Raw genomic sequence first — 24,242 nt, 5'->3', positions numbered from 1 at the left:
GTAGTTAGCCAGTGCTACAAGACCTGACATCTCTTTTGCTGTTAGCAAACTGAGTCGGTTTGTTTCAAAACCAGGAGATGTGCATTGGAAAGCTCTAGAGAGAGTTTTGCGTTATTTGAAAGGCACTTCGAATTATGGAATTCACTACACTGGGCACCCAAAGGTGCTTGAAGGGTATAGTGACTCAAACTGGATCTCAGATGCTGATGAGATAAAGGCCACAAGCGGATATGTATTCACTCATGGAGGTGGCGCTGTTTCTTGGAAGTCTTGCAAGCAGACCATCTTAACGAGGTCAACAATGGAAGCAGAACTCACAACACTAGATACAGCTACGGTCGAAGCAGATTGGCTTCGTCGGCTCTTGAATGACTTGCCGGTTGTTAAGAAACCTATACCCGGTATCCTTATGAACTACGATAATCAAACTATGATCACGAAAGTGAACAGTTCAAAGGATAACATGAAGTCATCAAGACACGTTCAGAGAAGGTTAAAGTCTGTCAGGAAAATGAAAAACTGCGGAGTTATTGCATTGGTTTATATCCAAACGTCTAAAAATCTTGCAGATCCTTTTACTAAGGGTCTATCACGTAATGTGATAGATAATGTATCGAGGGAGATGGGTATGAGACCCACAATATGAGTTGTTCACAATGGTAACCTATTCTTTGTGATCGAAGATCCCGTGAATTAGATGTGGAAGACAAGTTGTTGGTCAACTGGGAGGAGAGTATCCTTACTGTTAGAAATACCACTCCATGAAGATGCAATACTCTCCTAATCTGCATGGCAGGTTGATGTATATCTTAATGTGTTCTAAGTGCCTCTTTGAAGAAGAGATGTTGTCCTGCAGAACATCTTTTGAAGAATGCACCTATATGAGTCTGATTGTTAAGCGTCGCAATCTATGAGAGTAGGGTTCTCTCTAGTAAACTCATGAAAGGTCTCGGAGTATGACGCATAAGCTCCACCCGCGGGGAAGACCCACGGTAGCCACGTATCAGTCAAGGCTTTATGTGAAGTTAGATTCGCAGAAAACTTGCAGTTCAAGGCCCAGTCCACTGTTTAAGTTGCTTACTAGTGTAGCATAGGGTTCTAGGTGGAAGTTCAACTTAACAGTCTTCACTGCAGTACCGGTATATAAAACAGTGTTTTGGAACCAAAGGCAAATTTTGTGTACCTCTGGGATCTCGTGGGGGATTACTGGAATTTTTGTCTATTTGGACCTAGCCCAATAGCAGTTTCAGAAATTCCTAATACATCCTAGAGGTCCACGCAGCCCATTCGTGCAAGGCAAGAGGTGGAACTAAAGTTTAGTCCCACATTGCTAGTTTAGAGGGAGTTGGACCTCTTTATAAGGGAGGCTCTTTCTCCACTTGTATGAGCATGAGAACAAGAGGGACATCCACGCGCGCTCCTCTCTGCCGCCCGCCTCGCCACACCACACCTCGTCACGACGAGTCGCGGGTTGCGGGAATGAGCCGAGCCGATGTCTAAATTTTTGCCATGCACTACGGGTATACGAAAGGTCACACGGAAGCAGAAAAGTTTTTGCGATAGTGGAGTTTGAATGCGAATGGTGCAGCCCTTTGGCTGCTGGCTGTTCACTTCGTCTTCGTCTCTTCGTTTCACCTTCCGTCGCTGCCCTCTCGCCTCCTTCTCTTGCGCCTTTAAAAGGGAGGTCGCTCCTCTCAGAGAGACGCACCAGAACTTCTCCTTCCTCTCGTCACCGGTTCCAATCTCTGCGCTGCTGCTGTCTTCCTCATCCCGGCTTGCGGCATGCACCGCGAATCGGGACAGTAGGCCTCCGAAACCGCACCTCTTTGAGTCATGTACGGGAGAAGGGTGATAAGGTTTTTGGGGAGCGCTCTGCGCGACAACTGACTTCTTCGTCACGGACACCCCGGACTCCGATGACTACTTCCCCGACGACGACTACTTCCCCGACATCGACAACCTCCTCGACGACATGGAGGACACCGACCCCAAGTCCAGTGCCTCTACTCCAGCTGCTGTCCAGTACGTGTTCTTGTTTTTCCTGTTAAAGGTCCTGCCACAGTTCTTTCTTCTAGTGTTTACCCTACACATGTTAGGATCTACCTCATATATGCATCTTGATCTACTGTCTGCTCGAGAGATGATCCTTTCTAGTTCATATATGCAGATGTTATTTACCTTCACTTTGTCAAATCGCAAGACTTGTTTTATCACTGCTATACTAATCACACTACTAGGAAAAGGGCTATAGATGGAATTGACACTAATGGCGCACCAGACATGTGGTGCGCCATTAGTATATACTAATGGCGCACCACCCTCTGATGCGCCATTAGTGTTGAAACTACTAATGGCGCACCCTGCCCACGGTGCGCCATTAGTACCAAATTTTTTTTTGAACTAGTGCGCCTGTCCGAACATACTAATGGCGCATCCGCTGGTGGTGCGCCATTACTAGTTGTAACTAGTAATGGCGCACCAGCCAGAAGGTGTGCCACTAATGTTATTTTTTTTATTATTGTTTTTATTCCTTTTTTTGCAAAAGTACTAATGGCGCACCACCAGGGGGTGCGCCATTAGTAACCTGGATTACTAATGGCGCATTTGTTGCTGGTGCGCCATTAGTAAGTGGGCAGCAACAAGATATTTTGGACAGCCTCTCCTCCCACACTCACTTTCTCCCCACTTCATTCTCTCCACCGCCTCCTCCTTGTCTCGGGTGCCTCCTCTTTTTCACCTCATTTCCACCATAGATTCATTCAAATTAAGTGGTTAAGTTACCTTGTTTTGCTAGGTAAGTAAGGGGGGAAGCTATATTTATGTTGTTCTCCCTACAACAATGTGCACATGCACTTTTTATGGCCTAGCTAGATCTATGTATGTTCATGGTGTTGCATATGTTTGTGGTGTTGCATATGTGTTTGTGTTTGGAGGTGTACCGGTATTTGAAATGCGATAGTTGCCAATATTTTGCCGGAATGTTGATTCATTTCCGTTTCGGCGAGAATTTTGGCATTAAGCATTCTTTTTGGTCCTATTTTTAGGGAAAGTCATGCCAAATTTTTTCTTGGTTCTAAAATATCGTTTTGCTCTACCCCGCAGGCGACCATGGTCCGCACGATGACCGAAGGCATCGTAAATAGGTTTTTGAGGTCTGCGAAGGCCGAGATGCTTCAAAAGAACGAGACGGGGATAAGATGTCCGTGTCGAAGATGCAAGCTGAATAGCCTTATTGCGGACCCAGATTCCGGGCAGGTGCGGGACCACCTGCTCTTGCGTGGTTTCATGGATGGCTATCGATGGCAAGGTGATGAAGATGACTACGAAGTCGTCCATGGGGGCCGGGCAAGAAATGAGGAAGGGCGGCAAGACAACCACCGCGGCTCGGGGGGGCGAGAAGACGAAGAATCCCCAGGAGATGATCACGACGGTGATGCTGTACACAGTCATCATGTAGAAGATGCAGGACATGATGAGGATGCCGGCGGAGCAGACGACGCTGGACCATCGATGGGCTGGGTGCAGGACCCTCATATTCAAGAGCTGCTTCTCAAGCAGACGGATAACGCAAGAGCTGCCGCCCGAGAGAAAGCCAAGATGGATCAACTTGAGTTAGACGCGGTTACTCCATTGTATGAAGGATGCAGGCCCGAGGATACCCGCCTAAAAGTAATGACCCTAAAAGTTAGACGCGGTTACTCCATTGTATGAAGGATCATGGCTCTGGAGATGAAGGTAAAACACAAAATGACCGACGCATTCTTCGACGAGAACATGTCATTCTGGCACAAACGTCTTCCCAAGGGGAACAAGTGCCCGACCAGTTTGGAGGAGGCGAAGAAAATCGTGTGTCCTCTGGATTTACCGCACGTGAAATACCATGTGTGCATGAACAATTGCATCATTTATCGGGACGAGCACGCGGAGTCTACCATATGTCCGGTGTGCGGTGTCACTCGATACAAGAAGAGGAAGAAAGCTCCTCGAAAAGTGGTGTGGTACTTTCCGATCACTCCTCGTCTGCAGCGGTATTTCGCGGACCCTAAGGTAGCAAAGCTCCTGCGTTGGCACGTGGATAGGGAGGAGAAGAAGCGAGAAGATGATGCAAATGATCCGGAGATAGATAAAAAAGACAAGATGCTGAGTCACCCTAAGGATGCGAGCTAGTGGCAAGCGTTGAACTTCGAATACCCAGAATTTGGGAACGATCCAAGGAACATCATGCTGGGCGCGAGCACCGATGGAGTCAATCCTTTTGGCAGCCAGAGAAGCACACATAGCACCTGGCCTGTGTTCGTGTGGATGTACAACCTTCCCCCCTGGTTGTGCATGAAGAGGAAGTACATTCACATGAGTATGCTAATTGAAGGGCCGAAACAACTAGGGAACGACATCAATCTGTATCTAGGGCTGCTGAAAGAGGAGATTGACACGCTGTGGAAAACGCCAGCCAATACGTGGGACGCCGCAGAGAAAGAATATTTCCCTATGAGAGCCGCACTGCTCACGACGGTGCACGACTATCTCGGTTACGGATATCTTGCGGGGCAGGTAGTCCATGGATTTTCTGGATGCGTAAGGTGCATGGATGACACAACGTATCGCCAGCTAGATAGAGATCCCGGTCTTCGAAAACCGTGTTCATGGGACATCGAAGGTGGCTTCGCGACGATGACCCGTGGAGGAAACGCAAGGATCTGTTCGATGGTGAAACCGAACCCCGAAAATGCCCGTGTACGAGGAGCAGCGAGGAAATAGACAAGCTGTTGAAAAATTGGAAAGACTGCCCACTGCCGGGAAAGAAGCAAAAGGCGCCAGAGCCGCTGCTGAAGGTATGGAAAACGAGGTCTGTTTTCTGGGACTTGCCGTACTGGAAGATCCACCGTGTGCCTCACAGCCTTGATGTCATGCATATCACGAATAACGTGTGCGAGAGTCTGCTTGGTACCCTGCTCAACATGCCAGAGAGGACCAAAGATGGGCCGAAAGCAAGGGCAGACTTGAAATCAATGGGCATCAGGCAGGAGCTTCACGCTATATATGATGATGATGATGATGATGATGATGATGATGAGGCGAAGCAGGACATAGTGAGTCGTCGCAAAGGTAAAAAGGCCAAGAAGACCGGAAATGACTACCCTCCCGCGTGCTTCACTCTAAGTCAGGAGGAGATCGAGCAGTTTTTCACCTGCCTCCTAGGAGTAAAACTTCCTTACGGTTACGCGGGGAAGATAAGCAGATACCTAGACCCAGCGAAGCAGAAGTTCAGCGGGATGAAGTCTCACGACTGTCACGTGCTGATGACGCAGATACTTCCAGTTGCAATCCGTGGGATCATGGACGCGCACGTCCGTGAAACGTTATTTGGCCTATGCAACTTCTTCGACGTCATCTCTCGGAAGTCGATTGGCGTGAGGCAACTTAGAAGGCTACAAGAAGAGATCGTGGTGATACTATGCGAGCTTGAGATGTACTTCCCGCCCGCATTCTTCGACGTTATGGTGCATCTGCTGGTCCATATAGTGGAGGATATCATCCAACTCGGGCCGACGTTCCTGCACAGCATGATGCCGTTCAAAAGGATGAATGGTGTCATCAAAGGATACGTTCGCAACATGTCACGTCCAGAGGGAAGCATAGCCAGGGGCTTTCTGACCGAAGAGTGCATCTCCTACTGCACGAATTATCTAGGCATCGAGAACCCCGTTGGTCTGCCCGTCAACAGGCACCTCGGCAGGCTCGCTGGATGGGGTCACCGTGAGGGTCGCCGCGAAATGCATGTCGACTTCGAGGGTCGACTCGCCGACTTTGAAAGAGCAAACCTAGTCGCTCTACAACACATAGACGTGGTCGATCCTTGGGTGGTAGAGCACAAAACCTTTATTAAGAAGACGTACAATGACCGAGGCCAACAGAGGACGGATGGAGATATACTCAAAGAGCACAACTCATGTTTCACGCGTTGGTTCAAGCAGAAGCTTCTGTCAAACCCTTTACATGAGGATTCTTCCGCGGAAGAACAACTCATATTCGCCTTGTCACAGGGCGCCGAGCACAACCTGATGACCTATGAGGCGTACGATATCAACGGCTACACATTCTACACCGAGGCCAAGGACATGAAGAGCGATGGTTATCAGAACTCCGGGGTAACGATGGAATCCTACACCGGTAACGACAAGGACAGATACTACGGAAGGATCGAGGAGATCTGGGAGCTGAGCTACGCTGGAGAGAAGGTCCCGATGTTCCGTGTCAGATGGGCCAAGAGCGTCCTAAAATAAGACCGGTATTTCACCACCATGGTTATACCCGAAGCCAAATCCAAGACCGCGGGCGCAAACGTCACCGCGAAAAATGAGCCATGGGTACTGGCTTCCCAAGTGGACCAATTCTTCTTCATTACCGACCCGTCAAAGACCAGTCGTGTTGTCGTGAGGAGAGGCAAAAGGAAGATCATCGGAATGGATGGAGTAGCCAATGAGCAAGACTTCGACAAGTACGGCGACCCGAGGATCGAACATGACGACGATGATGAAGTAGCAGCATACACCACAAGAAGAAGCAGGACCACCCTACCTAAAGGACGTCCGTTCCACAGAAGAACTCCATTTGCGAAAAAGAAGGGCAAGAAGATTGTTAACAAATAGCTAGCTAAGATCGATTGTATTTAAATCGTAGCCTTCATTTCTCGATTGTATTTCATGGGCACTTTTTGAACTATCATGAATATTTTTAAATTTCATGGACACTCGATCTCGATCCCCCTCCATCTCGATCGCTATCCCACCTCGCCAAATCCGGTCCCCCTCGCCGCCGAGCACCCCCCGGTCCACCGGCCGCCGCCGCCGCCGAGCACTTTTCCTTGTAGAAGATCGCAGGTCGAGTGGGAGGGATCCAGTTGCGACGACACCGAATCACTAGCAAGGCAGCTGCCTAGAATAATAGGTATTTTTGTTACGCTTTCAGTTCGTGTCAGCAGGGAGATATAATGTTTTACAATCTTTCTGGTTATATTGGAGTTAGGTTTTTTGAATATGAGTAGCAGTGACTTGGATATACCTTATGGAGTTGTAACAGTTCCTCTTGGTGCTTAGGTGCATTTTCTTTGTGTAACTTGGTAGTTCAAACGAAATGTATCTCATTTTATAGACAGATTATTTTCTGGAGTATCATATATTCAAATTTGTAATGAATGATGGCTTCTACCTTGGGGTGTGGTTTCATGGGCAGTCTCCTTGGCTAGCCTGAGTGGCTCTTGCTGCCCATGCTAGGCTGTCTCTTTCATAAATCAATGCATACTGATGTTCATATGTCATGTTTCATGCATGGAGAAAATTAGCTCCGTGCGGTCGCAAAGATGTACAAAATGGAGGATACCATCTTCTAACTCAAGGGTTTTTTTGTGATGCTATGAAAGATTATAAAAAGAGGAGAAATAATCCCACTAAGCCTGGTTAGTTTTGCATAGTTTCCTTGTCATTACAATGGCATGTGGCTTTCTGGCTTTGCAAAACATCATCATCATCAAATCTAACTTTTGGCTACCTGATTCCCAATATGCAGTATTTCTTTGTCACTTTTTCTAAATTAGTTTGGTTCTATATATATTAGTATCAGACTGGTAGTGCAAAATATGTGAATGTGGCAGTTCACTGTGCATAATGACATGTTAACATCAACACACACTCAAACCAGCTGACTGTTAACATCCACACACACTCAGATTTGTTTTATCAAACCAATAAAATTTCCTTTTGACTGTTTATTTTATAAGGGAAATAAGTACTAGCTTTTTTTCTCTGAGGAAAACAAGTAGCTTTGTGTGTCGATATTCAGCAGCTATCCGCAAACACGCAAGGAACAACACACACACACAGATTACCTGCAACTAAGATTGTGGTGCTAGTAGAGGCACATTGTGGCCTTTTCATCCATATGAAAGTAGAGGCACATTGTGGTGCTAGTTTGCTGGGTTTTGTCTCCGACCATCGTGTCGTGATGATATTGCAGGTACCCCGAGAGGCCCTTGAGTTTGCCGGAATGTCGATTAACTTCCGTTCCGGCAAATTCGGGTACTCCATATGTCCTATTTTCAGCAAAGGTCATGCTGAAATTTTCCGTGAATTTTAGCATGACTTTGCTAAAAATAGGACATATGGGGTACTTGTGACTAATGCATGGGCCGGGGTATCTTAGTAGTTAATTAAGTAGGATCAAGTGCCCCGGCGTACTTGTGACTAATGCATGGCTTTTAGGGTGCCTCGGTGTCGATAAAAACCGAAATGATGAAAGGTTAGGCTTTTAGGGTGCCTTGGCGTCGAAAAACCCTCAATGATAAAAGCTTAGATTTTAGGATGCCTCGGTGTCGACAAACCCTAAATGATGAGACCATGATCTTGTTCCTTGACAATATCCAACTTTTTGACCAAACTTTGTTTCTATTTAGAGAGAAACATGGCCCACAACGATGAGGCCGGGGGTTCGGGCGGCAAGGCATTCTGGGAGCTGTCCCAAGGAGATGGAGGAACAACCTCACTTGTATGAGGCCGCCGCCTTCCCCACCGATCCTGAGACCACGGATGGTGCCGCCGAGGATGACCACACTGATGCCACCACTGATGGTGCCTCCGAGGATGCCACCACTGATGATGGCGGCGCACGCACAGATGGCAGCCAACCGAAGAGGCAACGGAAGGACCGGCGCCCGATCGTGCTCCGCACCCTCAAGGAGGAAGTTACTGAAGTGGACTCCAACGGGAATCCAACGGCGCCCGAACGAAATAGTCAAGGGGTACTCGCTTCATCTCGGGTGCATTGTCCGGAGCACCATCTCGATCAACACCGAGAACCTGAGGCATCCTGACCGAGGGAATTTGCACAACCTCCTCTTCACGAAGCTGCACGAACGATACAAAGTTCCCCGCTGAATTTGAAAACACAAGCCTCAAAGGGAATAAAGTGAACAATGCTGCCCTCACGAAGATGAGCAAGGCCCTGTCTACTTGGAAAAGCAATGTGAAGAGAATGATCGAGAAAGGTGAGAGTTATCAGAAGATCAAGGAGAAAAATCCTTCGATCACCGAAGATGACTACAACGACTTCAAGATCAATTGCTCGAGCACCGCAAGCTCCCAATCAAGTGAGTGGGGGAAACAAATGCGGGAGCTGAACATAGGGGAACACACACTCGGTCCCGGCGGTTACAGAGTGGCGGAGCCTATATGGGACAAGGAGGAGGCGGACCGTGCCGAGCAAGGCCTACCGCCCCTCTTCGATACATACGGTGACAAGCAGACCAGGAACTTTGTCAGGGCCCGGTACAAGAAGGACCCGAAAACAAAGGAGCTTACCACGGATCCAAAGACCAGGCAGCTTGAGCTTGTTCTGGTAAGGAATACACCCCCGCGTAATTAGCTCCATATGGTTGCATTCTAATTAATGAAGCCAAATTTCTAAATGGTTCACATTCCTTCCGCAGGCGACTGAAAGCAGTAGCGCGGGGTCGACTAAGAGCAACCCTTGGGACACCACTCTAAATAGGGGGTTGAATGTAATGAAGAACAAGGATAAGCTCAGTAAGCCGACGTCAGCTGGTCGTGTGGCCGGCAAAGGCTTGTCGACAAAATGGGGGTCATACTATACCGCTGGTGTGCGGAAGGAGAAAAAGACCAGCTCAGAAAGCCAGGCGCGAGAGGTTCAAGAACTCAAGGCACAGGTGGCACGGATTCCAGAGATTGTCCAAGAGCAAGTGGAACAACGACTCGGAGCGACGATCACCGCCCTTGTGCCTACCTTGATCTCGGGGTTGAGTGTGTGGATTGCGGGCGGCCAACAGGGGCCGCCCCCAATTCCTAGCTTCACGGCCAGCAACTCGCATAATGCAATGGCGGGGCCATTGGTGCCTCCGGCGGAGGCAGCATTGGTGTCTCCGACGCCGGCACGGGAGCTTAATGCACCCGGGTGTACGCCGGCCGGCACCTCTTCAGCAAGCGGCCCCTCCGTCAACTGCACGCCCGCCGTTGGCGGTGCCTCGACATTAGCCGAGCTCGACGCCATCATCACGGTAACTAATTAAGCCTCTCTCGGCCGAGGACTTCATCTCCTTGCCTTTGACTGGGCATCCCTGACGCCCTACATGTTTTCGCAGGGCGTCGCCGATGTTCCGTGCACTCTCCTCCACTTCGTGAACAACGAGTTGGTCGATGTCGCCAAGGGCAAAATCGTTCAACCGGGCAACCCCTTGTTCCACGGTACCCAGATGCCACCCAACTTGTTTAGGGTTCAACTGGTTTGGGTGCTGCCAGGCTGCGACGACTTGTTACCTCCGATTCGACCCGTCGGGGACGACGATGAAGACGTGATGACCCTCAGCGCCTGCCTGAGCTGGCCCCTGCTTTGGCCGAAGAGCCAGATTCGTTTGGGGGCGGGGGACACCACCCCAAAGACAACACCGCCAGTCGTGCCGGCGCCAAGTCGGCCCCATGGCAAGACCGCCGTAACGGTGCCGGACATCCCTATGCCACTGGATCCAAACATGCATATGTCACAGGATCAGAACGACGACGACGACGACGATGATACATTTGGCAATGTCGATCAGTACTTTGCCGAGCATGGGTACGATGGCGACTTCATGGGGCCTCCTTCTCAAGAACCAAACCCAACAAAAGACGTGTGCGATCTAGCTCGTACCGCGGAGAAGCCAAGTTGCAACAGGCGCCGTCTGGCGTTCAGCTCTCAGGAGACGCCTCCAGCTGCCGACTTCACCGAGCCTCAGATAGGCGAGGTGCGAAATATTATCAGCCCCAACACACTCAAGAAGGCGGTCTGTGAGCAGAACTCGGTCCCATTACAGGAGAAGAAGAAGGCACGCAAAAGAAAGACTAAGAAGGGTGCGAGCCAGCCGGCACCGAGTACGATCCGTGCTCAGGACGGGCCACCTTCACCGCAGGATATCTCGAGGAGGGTGCATGTGGCGGGTAGGGCGATGCTACCGACAAATATGCTCAATGCTGCAACCGGTGCTATGCGGAGTCTGCATGACAGTGTTCTTTCTTTGGAGAAGAGGCGTCTCAGAGAGAAGGATCTGGCATACCCGGTTTTCGCGGCCAAGGTGCCAGAGGGCAAGGGATTTGTGGATAACTCCATCGGGTGTACGATCGTCCTGCGTTTTGATGACATCCACACTATGTTGAACCTTCATCCGCTGCACTACACCTTCGTTCGGCTATTTCCGCTGAGTATGGAGATGCGGATCATTCGCGACAAGACCCCGGACATCGTGATAGTCGACCCCTTCTACATGCGTGCCAAGATCTTGGGCAGCGCTGGGGACCGGCAAGTCGCGAGTTCTTACCTCGAAGGCGTCATTCTGGCAAACCAAGATAAGAATAACTTCCTCGTGCCTTACTTTTCCGAGTAAGTCCTCCCCTCAACCGGCCCGTAACATATGAATTCTTACATTTCGATCGTTTTCCTTTTAACATTCTGTGTTTTCTACAGTGACACACGTTGCACGCTCATCCTCCTAAGCCCCAAATATTCCATGGCCACGTATTTCGACCCGGACCGTCAGTCGAACATAGACTACACAAATGTCAAGAAGGTTCTTGATGATGTTCTCCCCGGCTACGCCCAATCTGGAGGCACCTTCACCAGGCCTATTCATAAGTACGGCAAGCACGTGTTCTCCCACAATACGACGTTCTGCTGCGTCAAGCAGCCGCCTGGCGGTCAGAAGGGTGCCTACTACGCCATCCATCACATGCGGGCGATCGTACGGGACCATCATCAACTTCTGGTACCGAGTAAACTCAAAGATTGGGCCGCGAGCGTGTCAGCAATCCAGGACGCGGACCTCCGACAAGAATTCTTTCGCATCCAGTCGGAGTTTGCGGAAATCATCCATCAAGATGTCCTTCGTACCTCGGGGCAGTTCTACCTCAGAAATCAACCATCCAACAGTGACATCGACACAATGCTACAAATGCAGGATGACAACGCCCGTTCTTTCATGACTCCCACGATAGACGGCGGCTTCATCCACGCTCCGGTCCCTTGAGTCGAGTTGTCTAGTTCTGAAACATCGATTGGCTCATGTTGTAATTAAACTTTAATGAACTTGTAGTATGTCTCTTTGGTTTCGAGAGTCGTTCAACTTAGATGTAATCGATGCTATTAATGTCTTGCTTTTCTCTTCCGATCGTTCTGTTGCATACTTATATATTGCTTATGTATTGTCTGTGAATTGGTACTAACGTTTCGTTTGGCTAGTGCATAGCGATGCCGACGTATGTCGTGTACAAGGGTAAGGTTCCCGGAGTCTACGATGACTGGGAGGAGTGTCGGAGACAGGTTCACCGATTCAGCGGTAACAGTTACAAAGGGTACACCACTAGGGCCGAGGCCGAATCTAGATACGCCCGCTATCTAGTGGGAGAGGGGAGGGAGCGTTGGAGGAACCGGATGAAGACGAGTTTCATCGTGATGATGCTCATCGTGATGACCGCAGCTCTCTTCTATGTGATGGTAGTTTAGATGATCGATATCGACTTGTAATGTGAAGACAGACTCGCTACTCGCGGTCTCGAGACTTGTAATATAATGTTCTATCTTTGTTCGGTCTTTTCAATTCGGAGACTAATATGATGAATTGTATTCGGAGACTAATATGATGAATTGTATTCAAAGACTAATCTTCTATTGTATTTGATGAATCTGTTGTTGATGTGTGCTGTCTATATTTTGTCAAATTATACATTTTGTAACCTGTGCAAAAAACAGAAAATAAAAAAAATAAAAAAACCTAATATTCATACTAATGGCGCATCACATGACAGTGCGCCATTAGTATGACAGTGCATACTAATGTCGCATCACTGGGCAGTGCGCCATTAGTATGCCGCGGTTACTAATGGCGCATCCAGAGGTGGTGCGCCATTACTAATGGCCCCTGGGAGGCATACTAATGGCGCACCCTGACCTATACTAATGGCGCACCCGAGGTGCGCCATTAGTATACCAGATACTAATGGCGCACCAGGTGGTGCGCCATTAGTAAAAATTACTAATGGCGTGCTATTAATGGCGCACCACAGATGCGCCATTAATAGCCATACTAGGTGCGCCATTAGTAGGGGTTTTTCTAGTAGTGTCATGTTTTATCTAGTATTTCTGTTAATAAAATCATTCGGTAAATTTCTCATATTTCCAACATATCTGTGTCCATGCACCACAACATATCTTTCAACAAGTGTTGCATATTTTGAAATGAATGCATGGTGCCCTCTCTTAAATTATGCTACTCTCTTGGTAACATGAGCGAAAGAAAGTTTTGATGCGCGAGTTTGTTCTTTTAAAATGGCAATGACACTAACAACCAGTCTTGCTATTTTAAGGACAGTGTCACACCATGGCGCATACTGCTTCATTGGTTGGCGTAACTTGTATCTTGAATAATTTAAATTTTTATGCAAGTTAAGAGGAAGGTTTAGTTGTGAGGGAATGCAAGATCCTAAGTAAAATGCAAAAGCCATAAGATCATAATTGCATGACAAGCTATTGATTGAACATGTGTGCGTGCAGTACATAATTGATTCCTGTTCTTGTCAACATAACTGCCCCTGTTTCCTCCTCAATTCTGATTTTCTTGGGTCTGACAAGTGAATCTTCTTCAGAAAATTCAAAAGCCTTCTCACTGAAATTCGAACGGGCAACTTCTGTTTTTGGTCTCTTGCAGCCAATGGCATCGTGACCAATATTGGTGGTAACATTGCTCTCCTCAATTATATTCTCATTTCCGCTTTTAGGCTTTGCTCGGCGCCTCTTTGTTCCTGAAAGCGACAAAAATGTTGGACACATTTTTGATAGAAATGTTAGACACATTTTTCAACAAATATTGGACACGCTGAAAAATCTGAATGTAATGCAAGTATGTATGCATCAGATGAATCCCATACATAAAATATTAAAATGGCGGTTTAACTACTCATTTTTTTATTGACCCAATATGATTATGCTCGCTTACTACACATAGCGGCCTTGTAAAATATATTGTTGAATGATTAGTTAAATGCATGAGTCGCAAATGTACCAATAAATAACAATGGTGTCCCAATCCATAGTCTCATATACTACACCGCACATCAAACTTATAAAAATAATAATATTATGACCGTTTAATTTTCTAATATGGAGAAGTGCAATGTTGCGAAACTATAGCATTTCCAGGAATAAGTTTATCTACAATTTGGGAACCAAAATAGCAAGGTAAGCACATATATCAGCAGTACCAGCAGAATGTGGAGAGTTCGACATAATTCCCTTGTAAAGTTTAGAATCAAGTAGACGGGTCAATTAGAAGTTTAGATAAATATAACAATCAAATTCCAAAATCAAGAGTTTAGCGGTTACACTGCAAAGCAACAATTTATTAACACATTTTCAAACAAGGACATATATGGAAGAGCTAGACATGGTGAACGCAAAAAATGATGGGGTGGGGAGGGGGACAAAAAACTTACCTGACCGGTTCAATCCACAAATCTCCAGCAATGCCAGATCACGATTCACCACCACCGAAACCAAGACTCATGCACAACATAACGATTAGACTATTAGAAAAACATCCTAATTCGAAGTTCAGATATGAAAACACAGATCTATGCAAACATAACTAGATGCCACCATAAATCAAATAGAAGCACGTCCACCCAAATTCAAACTACGCAAATACAACTAGTGATGTCACCATAAATCACGCGTAGAAGCTTCACCCAGATTTGAACCAAATAGGTGACGAGACGTCACCATGTATAAATCGAAAATAGAATCACAGTAAGCCGGATTCAAACCAAAAGGGGTGATGAAATGGCAAGTATGTTGTTGCAACTCTCTCTCTCTCTCGTAGCTAGATGTAGAAGAAGGAGGAGCACACAGTATACTGGAGTTTCACCCAGCACCAACTGGATTTACAAACACACTCATGACCGTGCTTTGTAGTCGTACAGCAGAGTAGCGCCCACGCACACATGACCCGGCCATGGCCACTAATCCATGCATGCACAAACTACTGGCTGCTGCATGCGATCCGCTCGGCCTCACGCAACGCACAAACGCGCTGGACGCGGCTCGATCCATCTGATCGCAAGGGCCTTCCAACTGCATGGTGCATGCACAGCTCCTCCACGCCACATGCACGAGTCAAGCTAACTCACTCCAGCACACGCACCTACGAACCTGACACGGACACACACCGCCATACACACACATACGCCACACTTCCGCTGCGTCCCGCCCGTCCCGCACGCACCTGACGCGCCCGACAAGCCCGACACCATTAGTGCGTCTCGCCCGCCTCGCGCGCACCCGACGCGTCCGACGAGTCCGACCACTTCATGCGACGTGGCTTATTCCAACACACCCCCTAAGCCACGGCCTAGAGGAGTCCGCCATCGTCGACGTTGGCGCCGGCCAAGAGAGCCTGCTCCGCCGCTGGTCCTTTCTGCAGCTGCGGGCACTCGCGCTGGAAGTGCCCGTGCTCCCCGCACTTGTAGCAGCGCCTGCGCCTATTACCGCCGCTCCCCTACGCCACGATGCGCCCATCGTCGTCGGCCCGTGCTCCGCCTTGCTGCCGCTCCCGCGCTCGCCACTGCGCCGCCGTGAACAAGAGTTGTCCGTCCGCCCGCTCGCCGCTGTCCTGCCGTCGACGCCGAACTCGCTCGTTGAACGCGCCCAGCCGCCCGAGCGCTTCGTCGAACGCCATTGTCGTCACGTCGTGGAACTGCTCGATGCCGGCGACGGCGGGGAAGAGCCAATCCGGCACCGTATCCAGCAGCTTCTTGACGAGCGCCGCGTCGCCCAGCGTCTCCCGGAGTTTGGCGTACCTCGCCACCATCGCCGCGAGCCTCCCGCCGTACACGTCGAGCTCCTCGCCGTCCGCCATCTTCAGGCGGTCAAAATCGCCGCGCAGCGTCGCCAGCCTCGCCGCATGGACCGACCAGATCGGCGCCGACGAACCTCACCTTCAGAGAGTCCCATACCTCCCTGGCGGTGAGCTTCGTCGATACCTGCAGCAGCACATCCTCCGGCAATGCCCCGAGAAGCAACGCGCGCGCCATCTTGTCCTTCCGCGCGTTCACCGCCGCGTCGCCCGGCGCCACCGCCTTCCATACGGTGTGGACGTCGAGGATCGCCTGTGCCTTGATGGCCCAGACCGTGTAGTTGTCCGCGGTCATCATCGGTATCGCCATCGTCGCCGATCCGCCCGCGCCGCCGCCGTGTGGGACAAGCGCCATGGTCGTCGGTGATCGCCCGAACCGAAGCTCTGTATATCAATTGTTGTTGCAGCTCTCTCTCTCGTAGCTAGAGGTAGAAGAAGGAGGAGCACACAGTATACTGGAGTTTCACCCGGCTTCGCAGCCCCATTACTATTCTCAGAGCACCAACTGGATTTACAAACACACTCGTGACCGTGCTTTGTAGTCCTACAGCAGAGTAGCGCCCACGCACACATGACCCGGCCATGGCCACTAATCCATGCATGCACAAATTACTGGTTGCTGCATGCGAACCGCTCGGCCTCACGCAACGCACAAACGCGCTGGACGCGGCTCGATCCATCTGATCGCAAGGGCCTTCCAACTGCATGGTGCATGCACAGCTCCTCCACGCCACATGCACGAGTCAAGCTAACTAACTCCAGCACACGCACCTACGAACCTGACACGGACACACACGGCCATACACACACATACGCCACACTTCTGCTGCGTGCCGACCGTCCCGCGCCACCTGACGCGCCCGACGAGCACGACACCACTAGTGCGTCCCGCCCGTTCCGCACGCACCCGACGTGCCCGACGAGCCCGGCCACTCCATGCGACGTGGCTTATTCCAACAAAGTACACAAAGCGATCAGAAGAAATAAAGCAACCAAGAGCAGATGGAGAAAAATGGAGAGAGGCGCCATGCAACCTAGCTATGGGCAATTGGGCACACATGCTCCACACAAGAAAGCAAGATCTACAGATCTGCAAGAAGTATCAATATCAACCATCCATGGAGTGATGGCGTTAATTACCTCGGTGGTGCAATCTACATCTCCACCAAGGGCAGACCACAGGTCCACCACCAAGGTTGAAACTCTTGCACAATAAACGATGGAATAGACCTTACAGAAGCATCCTAATCAAGGTCAAAACATGGATCTATGCAAATACAAAAAGATGTAACCACGAATTGGACATATAAGCAAGTTCATCTGGTTTCAAAATACACAAACACAAACAGCGATGCCACCATTTATAAATCAAGCCGCAGAAGCACGGTCACCCGGATTCAAACCAAACAAAATACACAAACACAAACAGCGATGCCACCATTTATAGATGCAAGTACGGAGAGTGATCGGAACCTATGAGTAGGCGGTCGGTGACACTGCTCCACAGAACAAAGCAAGATCAAGCCAAAAGAAAAAAAACATGATATAAACATGATCCTAGCACTGGTCAGTCGGTTGGCGATCATGATCCATCAAAGGCTAGGACAAAAGTATGGCACATGCACGTGAAGGAGGTAGAGAACCACATGTAAATCCGGGGTGTGAAGCACCTTGCAGGACGTGGACGAATCCCATCTACACCCACCATGGAGGCGAGAACGGACGCGAGATCCTCGAGCAAAACTTATGGAAAGAAAGATCGGAGAAAACCAGACACAAGACGTGATTCCAGCCTCCCCTGCCTGGTCTCGGCTATCTATATCATTGATCCAAAGCAAAGGTCCGGACGGAAAAATCATGGCGTCAGGTTGGGAGCACTTGAGCAAGGTAGAGAACACCGGTGGCCGCTAGAGGACGCGGACGAAGCACCTGGTCGAGCCTCACATAGATCATCGGCAAAACGATCCACTGACTGGCTGGCTACACGCACACCATGCAGGCAGGCAAGACCACAAGATCCACGATCAAGAGTTGCGAACCCACCGGAAAGATTTGGAGAAATCACGTGGCGTCAAAGGAGTACACGCTGACACGATCGCCAAAGCAAACCAGAAACCAGATCCTTAGCGAAACGTCCAAATCGATACCGCCCGAAAACAAAAACAAAAACCAAAAAACACGGCGAAGGAACCAAACCGACACAAAAGACGGCGAGCAAGCACGCGCAGCCGAAGATTCGTTCATGATTAGACAACAAAGCTTTGTGTGGAGCAATTAAATAGCATGCGAAACAAATGTCCTTCGCGGTCCGAGAGAAGACATTGCCACATATTTATAGCCTCAACCATACCATCATGAGATTATTGAGCATCGCATTTTACAACTTTAAACGACAACTGGAGAATAGCATGAGATCATGCCTCATAAGTGGTAACAATCGAATCAACTGATAAGAGGACCAAAGGCATAGACAGGAAAATTAACACAGAGAAGTGGCAAGCCGATGTTCGATTGAGGGAAGGACACTAGGCAACTGAGGGTAGCGTTGTCACCAAGTACACTATCATACCCTTGTTGCTTTGCTTGTCCATAACACTTATAATGAGGCTTGCAAGACAGTTCTCTGGTGTTTCATCCTTGTGTTTATCTGAACCAGCTTGCTCATCGTCACAAATCTGCTTCCTTTTATTCTTTCTCGTAGCAGGCGCCTTCCTTGCCAGGGTCAGCTTAACATTGGTCGGTAGCTGGTTCATAGACAAGGCAAACTCAATCAACTATATGAAGAAGTTTGTCAACAAGATGAGATGGACACAAAATTAAATTTGGCAATATCATTCTGACCTGCTGGAGAGCTCCAGTGCCAGGATCATATAAATGTTCACAGTAAAAGGCGTGCTCAACTACTACTGGAAGATTTGAATTTGGAAGGTCATCCTTGTTAGGTTTAATCTTTATTTCATATCTGCATGTGTTTTTGCTTTTGTATTGCATGTAGTTCATTAGGTGAGTCGTCGGTAGGAGTCTTGGAGCAGCAAGCGTGCAAGGCGAGATGCCAGATCGTCTGAAGCGATGTAGATGGTGAGATGCCTGGTGTCGTGTGAATCGGCACGCCGCCGCATGAAACGGCAAGCTGAAGCCAAGGCCTTGAGGAGTAGACGGGTGACTTTGTTAGTATTGCATGCCAGGTCTTTAGGACCCTGGAGAGAATCCAGGAAGAAGATTAGCCGCATGGGTTAGTTGGTTAGTGGTGCATTGGTGCGTGGGTTAGTGCCACAAAATTGGAGCGGGTTTGCCCCGGCTGTATCAATGCGTATGTGTTCTATTTAAGAGCTGTACGCCATGTTTGCATTCAGAAAGAGAATACAGAGAAGATAAAATGGCTATGTGATACAACGGCCACCAAATATCTGCGTTCTTGTGTTCTTCCTTGAGCTTTGAGAGGAAGCTAGAGGAAGAAGAGGAGGAGCTGGTGCTGTAAACCTCACATTATCCCTCTATCATCGCAACAGGCACACTCACCATATTTTCACTATAGTACACCTGGATCAAACAACAAAGAAAACTAGATTAAATTCCAAGTGTAAAAACATAAAGTTAGGGGCACCCCGCAAACAAAAAAACATAAAGTTAGGTGTAAACACAGGCACAATATGATGGTAATGATGCACGTAAAAAATGTGGTAAACATAAGGTAGAGTGCCAAACCTCTGTGATATCTGAAGAGTAAGCTTTATCCGATGAAATATCCTTGGGCATGTATAGCCTTCTTACACTGACTTTTGTTGATTTCGATTAGCTTTATAAGATCCAGCAGCAGCATTGACACTCTGCAAACAACATACCACATAGGGCTTCAGGCCCACATTTCTTCCAGCCCGGTAGGCCCCACGGCCCTCGACTTGAGGGAAAAACTCGGGATTGATATACAGGAAGTCATGAACATTTTATGTGACATTTTTTAGGACAAAGCTGGTCTCTGACAGTATTTTGAATTCTTCACCAACCGCTACTCGCTCCTCACAGGAACTACAAGTGCCACCTCCATTACCCATTTTCTCATAAGGGAGGGAGAAAAAGGCACCTTTCTCAGGACAGTATAGGATTTTACAGATAGACTCCACCAGCAAACCTTTCTTCTTCCTATCCTGAGTGTTGGCCTTCTCCACCCTAATAGCTTCCAACTGGTCTCTTCTGCACTTGTGACCCCAGGGAATTAGCTGGAAGTTGACAGTAACCGATTCTCTCATGTCACCTACTTTGAACTGTAAACAGTCATTGGTAAAGAACACCTGTCTTTCGTTTGCAGCGTTCCAGGACAGTGTGTGAACCATTTTGCAGAACTCTTCCATGAATCATTTGTGTGCCATCATGTGTCTCATACATATACTCAACAAAAACATAATGGCTTCTCCTGAATCACCTTCCCATGTGACTGCCCCACCAACAATAATACTTAGATCTCCAACTCTAACACTTATGTACAGAGCTTCTCCAGTGGTGTTTTTCCAACCATTTGACCTTCCCAGTTTATTTCTTCACAAACATCTAATGATGTCACTCTAGACCTTGTTGGTGGCAAGGTCCTCGAAACATGTTCCTCGCCAACTTCAACCTCCCCTTCAGCATCATCTTCTTCCTTTTCTTCCTGTTCCTCCTCAAATACCTTTTGCTCGTCATTCTCACCCCTTCCTTTGAATCCTCTGCGAAATGGGTTGCATAGTAATCACCCCATATCCTGCTGACCGACTTTGTGGTTGTCGCACGCATAAGATTTCGTTTTGATATTGGGGTCATTTTTGCACTTGGGTTCAAATTCCCTCCTCTCGCCACATGAGATTTCTTCTTCATTGCTAGCTTCATGTGACCTCTTTCTTCCATCCTCTTGACAAGGCCTGTGACGAAGGCGCACCGTCGAATGTACTCATCTGGATAATTTGCAAACCGTTGAAGGATTATCTGTGTCCATGCACCACAACATATCTTTCAACAAGTGTTGCATCTTTTGAAATGAAAGCATGGTACCCTCTCTTAAATTCTGCTACTCTCTTGGTAACATGAGCGAAAGAAAGTTTTGATGCGCGAGTTTGTTCTTTTAAAATGGCAATGACACTAACAGCCAGTCTTGCTATTTGAAGGACAGTGTCACACCATGGCGCAACTTGTACCTCGGTTGGCGCAACTTGTACCTTGAATAATATAAATTTTTATGCAAGTTAAGAGGAAGGTTTAGTTGTGAGGGAATGCAAGATCCTAAGTAAAATGCAAAAGACATAAGATCGTAATTGCATGACAAGCTATCGATTGAACATGTGTGCGTGCAGTACATAATTGATTCCTGTTCTTGTCAACATAACTGCCTCCGTTTCCTCCTCAATTCTGATTTTCTTGGGTGTGACAAGTGAATCTTCTTCAGATAATTCAAATGCCTTCTCACTGAAATTCGAACGGGCAACTTCTCTTTTTGGTCTCTTGCAGCCAATGGCATCATGACCAATATTGGTGGTAACATTGCTCTCCTCAATTATATTCTCATTTCTGCTTTTAGGCTTTGCTCGTCGTCTCTTTGTTCCTGAAAGCGACAAAAATGTTGGACACATTTTTGATAGAAATGTTAGACACATTTGTCAACAAATATTGGACACGCTGAAAAATCCGAATGTAGTGCAATTATGTATGCATCAGATGAATCCCATACATAAAATATTAAAATGGCGGTCTAACTACTCAATCTTTTATTGACCCAATATGATTATGCTCACTTACTACACATAGCGGCCTTGTAAAATATATTGTTGAATGATTAGTTAAATGCATGCGTCGCAAATGTACCAATAAATAACAATGGTGTCCCAATCCATAGTTTCATATACTACACCGCACATCAAACTTATAAAAATAATAATATTATGACCGTTTAATTTTCTAATATGGAGAAGTGCAATGTTGCGAAACTATAGCATTTCCAGGAATAAGTTTATCTACAATTTGGGAACCAAAATAGCAAGGTAAGCACATATATCAGTAGTACCAGCAGAATGTGGAGAGTTCGACATAATTCCCTTGTATAGTTTAGAATCAAGTAGATGTGTCAATTAGAAGTTTAGATAAATATAACAATCAAATTACAAAATCAAGAGTTTAGCGGTTACACCGCAAAGCAACAATTTATTAACACATTTTCAAACAAGGACATATATGGAAGAGCTAGACATGGTGAACGCAAAAAATGATGGGGTGGGGAGGGGGGCAAAAAACTTACCTGTCCGGTTCAATCTACAAATCTCCGGCAAGGCCAGATCACGATTCACCACCACCGAAACCAAGACTCCTGCACAACATAACGATTAGACTATTAGAAAAATATCGTAATTCAAAGTTCAGATGTGAAAACACAGATCTATGCAAACATAACTAGATTCCACCATAAATCAAATAGAAGCACGTCCACCCGAAATCAAACTACGCAAATACAACTAGCGATGTCACCATAAATCGAGCGTAGAAGCTTCACCCAGATTCGAACCAAATAGGTGACAAGACATCACCATGTATAAATCGAAAATAGAATCACAGCAAGTACACAAAGCGATCAGAAGAAATAAAGCAACCAAGAGCAGATGGAGAAAAATGGAGAGAGGCGCGATGCAACCTAGCTATGGGCAATTGGGCACACATGCTCCACACAAGAAAGCAAGATCTACAGATCTGCAAGAAGTATCAATGTCAACCATGCATGGAGTGATGGCGTTAATTACCTCGGTGGTGCAATCCAGGGGCGGGCCCAGGAATTGAAGTGTGTATTCAAATTTTAGAAACTTTTTTTGAAGCCTATAGCCTTCAATTTGGCGTGTATAACCGATTATAGCGACACATTCTACTAGTTGTAAAATATATTCAAAAAGATATCTTGTAATATATTATATTTATAAAAATTGATCAATACTTGGAATTGTGCAACATATAGAAGTAATAATTTTTCAACATAACACGGCAATATCTAAGATATATAGAGGATAGAAAATAGAAATTGATAAGAAAGCTTACAAATTACTCCCTCCGTTCCAAAATAAGTGATTCCCGATGCTTTGAAAATGAGTGATGATGTCTTCACCCTTAACTTGCAAGAATAATTCCGTTTTATTGACTAATATTTATAGAGTATGCTCATTGTAACAAATTCAAAATTTATAGACACTCTCACATTACAAATTCAAATGAAAAGTTGCAAATTATCATGTCTAAACAATTCATAATTGACTGCAAACAACTCTCTAATTTCACTGTAATTAAGTAGAAAGACAAGTGGTCAAAAACTTACTTAGTCTTGTACCTTTGTACTGCAGCCTGCTGGACAGTACGAAAAGAAAACCATGTCCCTGCCAGCAGTGAGAAATGAATTCAGTTCGACTAAGAAAATAAGAATGGCATGAGAGAGGAAATCCCAATTTCAGAAGGCGAAGGATTAATATATCTGATTAGCAATTATACCTGAATCTGTGGGCTGTGGCTTGGAGATTGCATCGATGCCTGATGCCCGTTGCGGACTGCAGGGATCAGAATCAAAGGGGGCGAGGGATGGATTTGCTGCTCCATCCGCGCCGCCGCACGCACGTGCGATCGCCAATCAGGCGATGGCAACAGCTCCGGCCGCCTGGTGGCTCGCGTGCGAAGAGATCGAGCAGGGGAAGGAAGGTGCCGATTATCCTGCCGCGTCTGATCGATGGACAGTGCGTGTGCTGTGCGCTACAGCCATTTGGGCCAATGGGCCAAGTCGTGGTGTTGAGGGAAAATAGAGGGTGGGCTAGCCTCTGTTTTGGGCTGAAATGCCTAACTACCATGTGTTGCGTATCAGTTTCGTTTTTCCTTGTACGCACACAGTATATATACCTAGTTTTTTGGCAAAAATCATGGGTATTCTACTGAATACCCTTGAATTAAGGTGGGCCCTCCCCTGGTGCAATCTACATCTCCACCAAGGGCAGACCACAGGTCCACCACCAAGGTTGAAACTCTTGCACAACAAACGATGGAATAGACCTTACAGAAGTATCCTAATCAAGGTCGAAACATGGATCTATGCAAATACAAAAAGATGTAACCACGAATTGGACATTTAAGCAAGTTCATCTGGTTTCAAAATACATCAAACACAAACAGCGATGCCACCATTTATAAATCAAACCGCAGAAGCACGGTCACCCGGATTCAAACCAAACAAAATACACAAACACAAACAGCGATGCCACCATTTATAGATGCAAGTACGGAGAGTGATCGGAACCTATGAGTAGGCGGCCGG

The 24,242-nt window shown here is 47.4% G+C and overlaps 1 protein-coding gene and 1 pseudogene across 2 annotated transcripts; both read right to left on the bottom strand.

Moving 5' to 3' along the window:
* Positions 1-18,357: 18,357 nt before the first annotated feature.
* LOC123115124 (DNA (cytosine-5)-methyltransferase 1A-like) overlaps positions 18,358-24,242 on the bottom strand; it is a 54,813-nt pseudogene continuing 48,928 nt past the window's right edge.
* LOC123113715 (DNA (cytosine-5)-methyltransferase 1A-like) lies at positions 21,174-23,637 on the bottom strand. 2 transcript variants are annotated; one of them, XR_006456163.1, is made up of 5 exons: positions 23,432-23,637; positions 23,262-23,319; positions 22,988-23,060; positions 22,203-22,271; positions 21,174-21,512 (listed from the first exon to the last, which is right to left on the bottom strand). XR_006456163.1 is itself a non-coding variant. In XM_044535018.1 (4 exons), the coding sequence occupies exons 1-4, from the start codon at positions 23,534-23,536 to the stop codon at positions 21,238-21,240; spliced, it is 507 nt and encodes a 168-aa protein (XP_044390953.1). In that variant the 5' UTR covers positions 23,537-23,637; the 3' UTR covers positions 21,174-21,237. The 2 variants fall into 2 exon arrangements, 1 of the variants encoding a protein (XP_044390953.1); XM_044535018.1 differs by lacking the exon at positions 22,988-23,060.

The sequence above is a fragment of the Triticum aestivum genome, chromosome 5B, assembly GCF_018294505.1.
Source record: "Triticum aestivum cultivar Chinese Spring chromosome 5B, IWGSC CS RefSeq v2.1, whole genome shotgun sequence".
NCBI classification, from domain to species: Eukaryota; Viridiplantae; Streptophyta; class Magnoliopsida; order Poales; family Poaceae; genus Triticum; species Triticum aestivum.
Note: the sequence above shows the minus strand (reverse complement) of the source record. Positions and strands in the feature narration are given on the sequence as shown.